Source organism: Hemicordylus capensis, chromosome 7 (genome assembly GCF_027244095.1).
Source record: "Hemicordylus capensis ecotype Gifberg chromosome 7, rHemCap1.1.pri, whole genome shotgun sequence".
NCBI lineage: Eukaryota > Metazoa > Chordata > Lepidosauria > Squamata > Cordylidae > Hemicordylus > Hemicordylus capensis.
In genome coordinates, this window is record NC_069663.1 from 23573490 (window position 1) to 23586037 (window position 12548).

Sequence of the window (12548 nt, forward strand, 5' to 3'; positions counted from 1 at the left end):
CCATTTTCTTCCCCCTCCCCCTCTCTCTTTTTGCTATCTTCCAGGAAATCCCTCAGCAAATAACCATAGAACACCTTCTCCAAAATAGACCATAGTTCCTTGAAGGAGGGGGTGGGTCAGGTCTCCGTAGAGCTCAGCTAGCCTCGAGTTAGTAAACCAGACAAAAGGAGGTAAAACTGCTCTAAGATGGAGTCCCCTTTCAGCTGTGCTTTGAAATCTTTTTTTTTAAAAAAAAAATACTAAACTCCCTGGCAAGTAGGAGCAGTTTGAGTCCCAGACGCGCACACACATGCACACTCCCTCTCTCTTAGGAAGCAGTGGAAAATACGAGGGCGGTGGGGGGGGGGGGCGGTGGAGGGCTGGGCTTGGCCAGAGGAGGCTCCTGCAAAGAAAGTTGGAAGCCAGGACTGGGATTGCGAACACTCTATGCATTGTGTGCACACTCTGCCTCCTTCTTGCGCTTAGTTCCTGGGCTGGGGGGTGAGCGGGGGGGGGTGTTCCCTTTCGGCCCAGGGATAGGATTGTGGCTGTTGGCTCTCCTCCTGCCATGGAGGTGTGTGGCGGGGAATGGCGGGTGGCCATAACGTCTGCTGTAGGGTCTTGTTGCTAGATGAGCCGTGTGTATGTGGGGGGAATGATTTCGGTAGGTTTCCTGGGTTCCATAAAAGGTTGAGGTGTGGAGGGTAGGACGGTGGGGAGTGGGTGGCACACCCCTCCCTCTGTGGGACTCGGGAGAGAATCTAGCTTCGGGTGTGTGGGTGGTACTACGGACCTCTGTGGCCGGGACTGCTGGGGTGTCTCCTTCCCCCTCTCCACCCCTTGGCACGGGGCTACGGGTGCGTCGTGCCAGTCCCGGGGGCAGTGCCAGCCAGCAGACGGTGGTTTTTACTGCCTCCCTCCCTGGGTTGGCAAACGAGATGGCTGAGTTGGTGGAGACATGGTGGCAGGGGCTCAGTAGGCGGATGGGAGGTGAGCCTAGAAGACTGTCTGGGCCTCTTCCACCTGGGGGCGGGGGGGGTGGGGGAGAGAAGGGAACACACAAGAAGCTACTGGGGCCCTTCAGAACGAAAGGGGCCCCTTGGGTGGTGTGTGGGGATAGCGTCTGAGCTGGGGCTTCCTGGGTTTGGGTGTCAGTGGGCTTTGGTGGCCACAGAGGACGAGGGACCCTGCGTTGTGTTGGGTCACTTTCCTCCTCATCCCAAACGGAGTGGACCTAGCCAGATAAAACCTGTTTCCTGGCAAGTGAAATCACTGGAGCCTGATCAGTGTAAGAGAGCCGAGAGGATGTGGGAAGGTGGATAGCTACTGATAAGAGGATTGTTGCTTTGAGGAAGGGCACACTGGAAGTTGCATCCTTCATTTTTCTCTTCTCCCCCCCCCCACCGCCCGCTTAACCCAGCCATGGAAGCAGGAATGCGTCTGGTGCGTTCCTGGAAGGGTGTGAGTTGGTGAGAATCTGGACAGCAGGACAGAGTCCGGGAGATGGAAGTGGGGCGGGGGAGAAAGGGGTGTCAAAAGAGCTGGCCTTACAGCTCCCCTCCTCTTATGCAGCATTTTAATAGAAATTGGATTCCTTGCCCCAAGACACAAGGCGGCTTACAAAAAATAAAAACAAATGAGCCACCAATTCATAATCACAATAAATAAGTTGCTATCAAGAAGGCAAAAAACTAGGAGCACAGAGAATAGCAGCTTGGTATACGGCCAGACAAGAATGGAGACAACACTTGGAAAGGTTGGCTGGAAGAGTAGAGGCTTCTGCCTGAAGGCAGGCAAAACGCGCATCAAGGGGCGGGGAGAAGAGAGCTGGTCTGGTGGCAGCAAGCATGACTTGTCCCCTTAGCTAAGCAGGGTCCACCTTGGTTGCATATGAATCGGAGACTAGATGTGTGAGCACTGGAAGAGATTCCCCTTGGGGGACAGAGCTGCTCTGGGAAGAGCAGAAGGTTCCAAGTTCCCTCCCTGACAGCATCTCCAAGATAGGGCTGAGAGAGATTCCTGCCTGCAGCCTTGGAGAAGCTGCTGCCAGTCTGTGTAGACAATACTGAGCGAGACGGACCAAGGGTCTGACTCAGCGTATGGCAGCTTCCTATGAGTTCCAAAGAGTAGGGCTAACAACAGAGACAGGTTTGTGCATCATTGCCAACTTTAGGAACAGAGGAAGCTGCCTTATACCGAGTCAGGCCATTGGTCTGTCTTGTTCAGCATCGTTCTCACTGTCTCCAAAGTTTCAGATGAGTATTTCCCAGCCCTACCTGAAGATGCCGGTGACGGGGACCTTCTGCATGCAAAGCAGATGCTCAACCACTGAGCTACTTCTAGCAAGCAGATTTATATGGATGCTGCCCTCAGTCCCCATTGCAGCCCCCCACCCCACTTCCCAGGGGGTAGATCTGGCTTTACAGGAGGCCTCATCGCTTTTGTTGACCTGTCTCTGTTGTTCTGTCCTTCCTAGCCCCCCAGTTCCAAAATAGCTTATACCTGTCTGATATGCGTTGCCATTCTTAGACGTAAAGAATAAAGGGGACTGACTATTAAGCTTCTTCCTCTTCTCTCCCCCCCCCCCACTGAAGCTCTTTTGAGGCAGGGTCTGATGAGGAAAGGCTAGTTTCAGGACGCTGGTGGGCAGGAGGGTTTCATTGACAAGTCTGAATTCTGCCTGTAACTCGGTGTGGTTTGTACAGTGCTAGGTGCCGCATATGCATTCAGCAGAATCACTTGAGGGCTAGTCTGTCTGTGGCAGAATTGAGCTCTCCTACACCTCTGTGTGTCAGATGTACTTGTTGTTGAGAGTTGCCTAGAACATGCATGAGTCACACTTGTCGGTGTGTTGCCGCTCGGGCGTATACAGAATCCAGTACCCTTGCTGGTTTTGAGGGGAGGTGCACCTACAGGGCGCAGGCACATACCTGTTGCGACTGCAAAAAACGTGAATCCGTGCCACTCGCGCCAATGCTTTGACTATATGCAAAAGGTCCTGATCAGAAGTTCTGGGGTGTCCATGTGGAGAGGAATGCCCTGATTGTTGCAGTCATGTGAGTCTCTGAATAATTTCCCCCTCCCGGTAAGGGGGGAGCATTATTCTGTCCCTGTAACACCCCAGGAGGACTCCACTGGGGGTGGTGTGTTGGGGGGAGAGAATACACCCGCGTATCTGGTAGCACCAGCCTGAGAACAGTAGGCCCATTCAGCGCTCTGTTTGGATCTCGGCAGGCGGCTGATGTCACGGCCACCCCTCCTTCCCCCACCGCCTTGCTAATTAGTGAGAACAGGCCTGTGTGTGTGTGTGTGTGTGTGTGTGTGTGTGTGTGTGTGTGACTCAGTGCTGCAGCCGGGGGAGGAGTGGGGAGCTGGGCGGGCTTGTTTCTCTACTCCCCAACTGCTGGGAGATGGGATGTGATCCACCCACGTTGGTGCAGATGGGGAATTAGTTGAACATGCCCTATGGGGCAAGCAAAGGATAGGGCCATAAGTGTGTGGTGTGGTGTGGTGTGTGGGTGGGTGGGAAGGGGAGAACTGGGTGTATGGGTCTCTCTGGCCTCCCGTTCCAAAGTCACACCTAGCTAAGGCAGTCTCGCCCCTGTCCCCCATCCTAACAAGAGCTGTGTGTGTCACATGGTGCAATGCATAGCGGATGCCGGAATAAAGCGCGTGCACCTTCATGAAGAAAAGGCCCCCCTCCCCCCCCCCAAAAGACAACCACTCTCTTTCCTTCTGTCTCTGGCACTGAGGCTTACTCTTGAGAGGAGGAGGAGGGCGGAGCGTGCAGTTGTTTTTATACACAAGTCCCACCCGGGCATCCAGTGTGTGGTCAGTTTCCTGCCCAGAGGACACGGTCTGTCCTGATGGCTGGGGCTCCCGATGCCGTTGGGTGGTGGGGTGCGCGTGGCTGCGTTTCCTTGGGGTGCTGCCCAGTTCATGCTGTCTCTTCTCTCTTCCTCCCGTTTATTTTTAGCCTCTTGTCTCCCTAGCTGTTGCCTGTTGCTTGGAGACTGGGACTTTGTGGGGGGGGGGTTGACTTCTGTTTGCAAAGGCCCTGTGGTGCCAGGGAGCAAGGCAGCGGGAAGGCTGCTCAGCTCCTCTTGTGTTGGGATGCACAACTCTTTGCATGGCTGGGGGCACACTCCAGCCCTGCCCCATAAGGAGTGTGGGTTGGGAGAGCACAGGATATAGGCTTAGATGCACCCGAGGTTGGGGTGTGTGTGTGTGACCATCTCAAGCACTCCCACCCTTCTCCAGATGACATCACCATCCTAATGGTTCAGTCTCCGCCGATGCCCTTGAGCCGGCGCCCGCGTCCCCGGCCTCCATTACAGGGCCCTGAATTATTGATGGGCTCAGAGCGTCTGGGGTTTGGGAAATGGGAAACCACAGCCCCCCCCCCTCCTTCCCCAACACCCCCCTCACAAGGCATTGGGCATAGGCTCAGCAGTTTCATCCAAGGAGATATGAAAGAGATTGTGTGGGGTGGGAGGATTGCGCCCTATATGTGGCCTAGACTGTGGGGTGGGGGTGGGAGGAAGCTCTGCAACTGATGTCTGGGTATGCATTTAAGGGGGTGGGCTCCAAGTGAGTTTTGAAGGATCTGTGCGGCGTGAGGTCGGAGGTTTTGGTGCATTACCTGTCTTGGAGAGGTGTGGTGATAACCAAGCGGGACCCTCACATGCCTGAAGCAAGGTAGCCTCCCTTCTCATCTCCCCGGCCCCACTCCCAAATCTCCGACACTTTATTTACCAGGCACTGGGGGGAAAGCCCCCTTTTGCTGCAGGGCATGCTGGGAGACGGCCTATTGTCTCCACTTCGGACTTCCTGTTTATGAGGGAGGGGAGGGCACTGAAAACCAAAGGAGGGGGGAGAGAAAAGGGAATTTAGTCCCAAAAGGCAAGGTGGGGGCGGAGGAGAAAAGGCCCCTGAGCTGAGGCATTTGGAGGTTTGACACTGGGGGGGGGCAGGTTGCTAGTGGGGGGCTTGCAAGAGATGCCCATAGGCCCGAGGTGATGCCTTTGTGTGTGTCTCTATGGGAAGGATTGCTCTTGATGGCGTCTTTCTTCCCCCCCCCATCAGCCCCCCCTCCCCCAAGGAATGCACCGGAGTCAGGCTAGGCTGCTGCCTCGTGGCTGGGAAGAAAAGGGCCCCTTGTCTGGGAGATGCTGACCTCAGCCTCTAACCATCCCCCCAAGCCTGCCCAGTGAGAACATGGCACAAAGAATCTCCCCCCCCGCCATATCCAAACATGTTGATGCTCGCCCCCCCCCAGCCATAATGCAGCTGATTCTTCCCAGAGTTCCTCAGCTGCAACACTTTTCTCTCTCCTCGGCCCTCTAACCCCCCCCCCCCCGCCCCAGCCAATTTTGCCTCTTAACCCCATGTCATGCTGGAGGGAAGCGCTGGAGCAACAGACAGACGGGGAGTGTGTGTCCGTCCCCCAGGGCAGGACTCCTCTAAGTTGGGGATTAAGGCCTCCGGCCCTGTCCTCTTCCTCCAGGCAGGGAGGCGAGATCAAGAGGCGAGCCCTGGCTTCTCCCTCCCTCCCTCCCTCCCACGCTTAGAGGAGGATCTGGTTGGGACCTCGCCTGGAAGTCGCAAGGCGGCTTGGCCAGCCTCCCAGCCTCCTGGCTGCAGGAGGGGAGAGGCGGCGACGGCGGCAGCAGCCGGTTTCCTGTTTTCCCTCCCCGTGTGTGCTGGGGGGGGGGCAGGAATCCATGCACCTCATAGTTCCATCCTGGATGGAGGTGGGGTGAGGGACCAGAGCTGGGAGTTGGGAAGTTCCCGTCACTTTTAACTACTAAGCCTTTCTGCCAGCATGTGCTGATGGGATGTGGGAACTGGATCAGGGTATGGGAGATGCCTGAACCTTCGTTGCAAGGCTGCCTCTGCTGCTTCTTCCCCTTTCTTTCTCTTCCCCCCCCCCTCGGCCTCCTAAAAAAGAACTTCTCTCTGCTTTCCCTGCTCCCTTTTCTGCTTCCACCCAGAGCTGGCTAACTCTGCTCTTCTCTTTGCCAGGGTTCGCCTTCCCAGACTGGGCCTACAAGCCCGAGTCCAGTCCCGGCTCGCGGCAGATCCAGCTGTGGCACTTCATCCTGGAGCTGCTGCGCAAAGAGGAGTATCATGACGTCATCGCCTGGCAGGGGGACTATGGCGAATTCGTCATCAAGGACCCAGACGAGGTGGCCCGGCTCTGGGGGGTGAGGAAATGCAAACCCCAGATGAATTACGACAAGCTGAGCAGGGCCCTGAGGTGAGGCACTGAGAAATACAGCAGCGCCAGTTGTGCTGAGGCAGCCCGAGCAAGAGCCTGCCTTTCCTAGGCCTCTTTATTCCTGGGTCTGTTCCAGAGGTAGGTAACCTTTGGCACTCGGGCTGTTGTGGAACTACAGCCACAGTAAATTGTGGGGGGTTGTAGTTCAACAGCAGCCCGAGTGCCAGAGGTTACCTACCCTTGGCCTTCAGGATTGCTGCCTGCACCAACGGTTCCCAACCATGGGTACTCCAGATGTTGCCAGGTGTTTAAATTGTAGGTGATGGGGGTTCTAGTTCAGCAACTGCTGGAGTGCCACTGGTCTAAACTATAGGAACAGATATCTGGTGCAAAACTCGGCATCCTAAGTTTGTGGTCTTTTTATTTTTAAATACGTTGCTAGTCCTTATGATGGAGATGGTGTTAGAAATATCATCTGATGAAATCCCAAAGGTGGGCCCTGAATGGCATGCAATTCAGGTTGCATGCTCTAGTCTACATTGCTCCTTGTATTCTCCATCCTCTCCTTTTCTCTCAACCCATTGCCTCTTATTTCTAGACCAGGGCTGCACAACCTTTGCCCCCCCGCCCCCCAGCTGCTGTTGAACTAAAACTCCCATCATCTCTAGCCACAGTACCCAATAGGGATGGTGGGAGTTGTAGTCGAACATACATCTGCAGGGGGGAGGTTAACTTTTGTGCAGCTTTGCTCCAGACCCACCTGTCCTCCAACCTTCTATCCCTTTTTCCCTCTCAGAAATTGTGCTGCTTACCAAATCCTCAAAATGGAGGACATACATCATTTCAGTCTTGTAAAATGCATTCTGATCTTGTCTTTTGTGTAGTATATATTAACCCATCTTCCTATTTTATTTCTTTTCAGTGGCCCACCTCACCTAGCTGATAGGAAGTAGAACACTAGGAGGATTTGAAAAACACATCGGGGGAGAAATCGAAGCTTTAAACTCATAGCAGTACATATATGGTTCCACGCTGTACATGTATGGTTCTGCATCAATTCGGGTTGCTTGCGTGGTCAAAGCTTGGATTTCTTCCCCTGTCTGTTTTTCAAATCCTCGAGAGATGGGAAACTGGGGCTTGCTCACGGCGTCCTAGACAAAGGTGGGATTCTAACCAGGAATACACTGGACCACATTGGCTTTGAGTGGGGACTCTAGCTGAGATGGGGAAATGCAGTTCAGAGCAGTGTGGGATGGGTGGAATTGTTGTAGGGCGAGATGGTGGTAGCCAAGATGGTGGTAGCCCTTCTACAGATTATGATCCCATCTGAAATAACAGTGTGGTGTTGGCATTGTCCCAAGTAGAAGAGAACTGGTCTTGTGGTGGTAGCAAGCATGAATCGTCCTCTCTGCTAAGCAGGGTCCACCCTGGTTTTCATTTGCATTTGAATGAGAGACTAAATGTGAGCACTTTAAGATATTCTCCTCAGGGTGGGGCCGCTCTGGGAAGAGCACCTGCATGCTTGCAGGCAGAAGGTTCCAGGTTCCCTCCCTGGCATCTCCGGATAGGGCTGGGAGAGACTGCTGCCTGCTGCCAGTCTGCGTAGATGATACTGAGCAAGATAGACCAATGGTCTGACTCAGTATATGGCAGCTTCCTATGTTCCTAAGGCCAGAGAAACTGCTCATTGGGTGTCTGAGCCAGGTTTGGACAGGCAGATGTCTTGAGGTCTCCCCACTTGTCACGTCTTAGCAAAACAGGAGGGACTGGTGATGCTGTCACCAAGGAAGGCAGAAAAAGAGGCCTCCAATAGTTGAGGTGGGAAGATTGGTGTGCAGATGCCAGCTTAGCTGTGGGGGTGGGCTTCAGTGAATCTCTGCTTCTGTTCCCCATCTATGCAGTGGGGAAATAATTTCACAATGAATGGAGGGCTGGGAAATATAGATATGCGCCAGGAGATAATGGCTCAAACGGACAAAACTGCAGAGATTTAAATCACACTTGACCGCAACTTCCTAGTCCACTAATGTATTACTAGCCTGCTTATCTGCATATGGCTCTTGGAAATCATATGTTGGAAATCCAGATACTGCATCTGGAAGTGCTGCAAATGAGCTTTATAAAGGTTCCCTGCCTAGTTGTGTGGAGGGGATTGTTACTGCAGGCAACCAGGTGAGTGGTTATTTACAAGCCTGCAGTATAGTTCCTTTGCTACCATTGGTTGTAGAAACTTATTCGTTCTGAATGCAGACAGATGCTGTCTGAGCGTTCAGGCTGCCCAACTCAAGACTTCTAGGCCTACACAAGAACCACAGGCCGCCCACTCTGAGCCTGAAGAGTTTCTGTGGTGGGTGATGAAAAGGATTTGTGAGTCACTGACCGTAGACTTTCCTCCTCCTCCTCCCTGTCCTCCTTCAGATACTACTACAACAAGCGGATCCTACACAAGACCAAGGGCAAACGTTTCACATACAAATTCAACTTCAACAAGTTGGTGCTGGTGAACTACCCTTTCATTGACATGGGCATGGCAGGTGAGTTGGGATCTGCGGCGGGCAGGGTGTGTTGAGAAGAGACTCCCAAGATACATGCCCTTCCAGAGAAGGGGGTGGTGCTACCTTTGTACCTTAGGTTAGCTTTGTACAGACAGGAGAAGTATCTTAACTTTCTGACACTTGGAAAGCTGGACGAGCAGTGTCCAACTTCAGTCCAGCAACAGCTGGATAGCCCAAGCGGGACACCCCAGATAAAGGTAGGATGCTTCCACTGAGCAACGTCATGAATTCAGAGAAGAAGCAATGGTGCACTTGCAGGGCCCAAACTGAGGAGTTGCTTTGTGCACACAAATCCCCCTCCCTTGTGCTGTATTGACTGCATGTAAAGCAAAGATTGGGTTTCCAGATGTAGGTTCTAGAATCCAGCTGCAGCCAGGCCATAGTTCTGTGGCAGAGCCATTTTTGCAGCCAGAGGCAGTATTAGGCTATACTACCTAATAGACTTGCCTTAAGACAGCTTCATGTGTTGGTTGGAATATAGGAGGGATATTGCAGAACAGTGGTGAGGACGTAGATCGGGGTTTTTTCCTCAAACCTGCCCGCCCCGAAAATTGGGTTTTCCAAATATTTTTCCCCTCTCCTTGTGTTTGCAGGTGGGGCGGTGCCCCAGAGCGCCCCACCGGTGCCCTCGGGTGGCTCCCACTTCCGGTTTCCGCCCTCCACACCATCCGATGTGCTGTCACCTGCCGAAGATCTGCGCTCTCCCGGGGTGTTCTCTGCGGTGGCTCGCCGGTTGGCCCGCGGCTCTGTCAGTGACTGCAGTGACGGCACCTCTGCCAACTCAGAAGTGGAGGAGTCCTTGGCAGAGGAGCAGAGGCGTAGTGGAGGAGAGGCAGGTGGCTTCCGGGGACCCCCAGTGCCTGGCCATCCCCGCTTGACCCACGACAGCCTCTTCCGGGTGTATCCTCGCCCTCGGGTTCCTGAGCCCCTCAGCCCTTTCCCCGTCTCGCCCATGGCCGGACCCGCTGCCCTCCTGCCCCCTCAGTTGTCCCCGGCCCTCCCACTCACTCCCACGCACATGAACTACACTCCCTCCCCCACCCTCAGCCCCATGTATCCAGGGGGCTCCCACTTCTCCTTCAACCCCGAGGACATGAAGCGCTACCTCCAGGCCCACACCCAGAGCGTGTACAACTACCACCTCAGTCCCCGGGCCTTCCTGCATTACCCCAACATTGTCATCCCGCAACCCCAGCGCCTGGAGAAGCCTCCTCTTCCACCACCGCCTCCGCAGGCCGAGGAGCCTCCAACCCCTTTCAAGTTCAAGCTGCAGCCACCACCGCTGGGGCGGCGCAACCGTGACAAGCAGCAGTCTTTGGCCGCGTCTCCGGGCGAATCGAGTAGCAGCCTTTCTTCGTCGTCCTCCGCCTCTACATCGGCAACGGAGCTGCCGCCGCTCCCGCAGATCAAGGTGGAGCCCATTTCGGAGGGCGAATCGGAGGAGGACCTCACCGTCGAGGTCACTGACATCAGCGAAGATGACGAGGAGGTCTTCAAGGCCCCTCCGGCGCCTCCCGAGAAGGCCGAGGAGGAGACGGAGGAGGGCCCTCAGGCGGCAGTGGCAGCCCCGGTTTCTCGGGCCGGAGAGAGTGGCAAATGCATCCCCCTCAAACTGCGCTTCAAGCGCCGTTGGAGCGAGGACCAGCGGCTGGAAGCTGGTGCTGGGGCCGAAGAAACAGATGACAAGAAGGTAAAGGGGGAAGACGATGCGAGCAGTCGTGCCGGAGGCCGGCGGATCAGCACAGAGCTCCAGCGAGCCACTGCTGAACTGACCCTTGAGAATCGGGACTCCTAGAGCTGGGACGCACAACCTCCTCCCTTCCCAGGACAAACAGACCATTGAGCGGGGCAGGGGCAGAGGGGGCTGGTTTTGCTGCCTTAACTCAGAGATTATCTTTTTACCTTTCTCAATCCCCCAACCCACCCCAGCTTCTCTTCCCTATTTGTTCTAAGACTGTACTTTTTTCTTTTCTTTTCCCCTTCCCCTGAAAGCCAGAAAATTTTCGGGATGGTGAGAATACTGAGCAGTTTTTACTTGTCTATATACATATATAAATATCTATATATAAACTTTGCGGGGGTGGGGGGGATTTCTAAAATTTAATATGCTGGGGCAACTTTACTTTTAAGGGTTCTCTTCTTCCTGTTCAACCCCCCCCCCCAAATTCTTTAAGGTGTAGAGCCTCAGGGTCTCTCTTTAAAGACACAGAAATAAGAAAGAGTTTTAAAAATCTTCTTTATGCCTTCATAGGGGGTTGTGGAGGGGTGTGGTTCTTAGGTGGGTCATCTTGAAAACCAGTAACTCCCCCCCCCCGCAATTGGCAAACTAAGCACAAGTGCTCTGTTTAATCTCTAAAAGAGAATTAGCCATATATTCACGCCCATCTCACCCACCCATCCGAATAGCACTATGAGAAAGGGGGCAGTAACTTGATCCCCCCCTTCTGTTAACCCAGCTGCTACAGAAGTGGTTCCTTACCTTCGAAACCGAGCCACGTGGCCACGTTCTGTTCCCGCAAGAGAGGCATTCAAGGGGTGGGGGCGGAAAGGGACAGTGCACTCCTTTTGAGTTGTGTCCCCTTCTCCCCCCCGCCCAGCCACCACTTAAATGATAAGTTGGTGCATTTGTCAATCTTTGAAATCGAGCAGTGGCGGGCGGAGGGTCTCCTCTTCCATCCCCACCGCACCGCCGCAACAAAAAACCCTTTCATTAAGACATTGCTTTATGTAACCAAAAAAGTGGGCTTGGGCATAGTGTGGACCCCCCTCGGGCCTGTCCCACTGTGGGGTTGGGGAGGGAGGTGGGTGGTTTGGGATTTCAAGGGGTTTTTAAGTGCCTGTTGAAGTACTGTTTCCAAGGGAACATAAGCAGGGAGTGGGCACTCCTTTCCCCCGCCCCTTCCCTCTGTCCGTGTCTCTCCCCCCCCCTCACCTTTTTGCTACTGTTGTCCCACAGAAACCCATCCCTCCCTCCCTCTCACCCACCTCCCCCAAAGAAATCAAGGCACTGTTTCACCTCCTGGTTGAAGAATTCCTCCCGTCCCTCCCAGAGAGGAGGGTCTGGAGCCACCCGCCTCCCCACTTCTGTTTAAGATGGAGGGCTGTGGTCGGGTCTTGCAGGGTGCTGGTGCCTTCCAGAAACAAAGCAGGGATCCCCTCCAACCCACCCGCGTACCTCTTGGTTGTGCCCCCCAAGCCCTTACAGGCAGATATGCCTTTCGTTTGCAGCTGCACCCCACCCCTTCAGTGGGAAAGAAGCTTCCAGCTCCTATAGCAGGGGAAAGAGTGGCTCCTTTGGCATCAGGACAGATCCCCAAAGGCAGGTTTGGGAAGGATACCATCAGCCCTGGGGTCTGGACCCGGTTCTTAACCTGCTGGGTTGTGGGATGAATGTGAAGCAGCCACGTGCTTGAGGGGTTTTTTTTATACAGCCTTATTCAGCTTCTTGTACATATTGAGGAAATGGGGGGTGTCTCATTTTAAGAATGTAAAGAAAAAAATAACCAATAAAGAGTTTTGAAATTTCATGTATTCCCTGTTTTGTTCCGGTTTTAATTTGGTGCTGTCTGATACATAATGTGCGATACAGGCTGGTCTCAGTCGTTTATTAAGGAAAGAAAGCTGAATTCTGCAGTGTAGAAAAATGCTGCAAGTGTTTGCACATATATATATATGGACTCCTCTCCCCACCCACCTGCAGAAAAATCTTATTTCTCCGGCTTCTAGGATGTCAGAGGTTGTCGACAAAAACGGATATCTTTGTAGCTCTAAAAGACACCAGGGGGTGGGGGGGA

The 12548-nt window shown here is 53.9% G+C and overlaps 1 protein-coding gene across 9 annotated transcripts in view; it reads left to right on the top strand.

Moving 5' to 3' along the window:
- The window catches only part of ERF (ETS2 repressor factor), a 38743-nt gene extending 26458 nt beyond the window's left edge, over nucleotides 1-12285 (top strand). For 6 of the 9 annotated variants that reach the window (XM_053267882.1, XM_053267884.1, XM_053267883.1 and 3 more), the window contains 3 exons: nucleotides 6004-6238; nucleotides 8618-8733; nucleotides 9348-12285. In XM_053267882.1, the coding sequence (XP_053123857.1) occupies nucleotides 6004-6238; nucleotides 8618-8733; nucleotides 9348-10549 (1553 nt within the window). In that variant the 3' untranslated portion in view covers nucleotides 10550-12285. The other 3 variants (XM_053267888.1, XM_053267880.1, XM_053267887.1) reach the window with 3 other exon arrangements.
- Nucleotides 12286-12548: the final 263 nt, after the last annotated feature.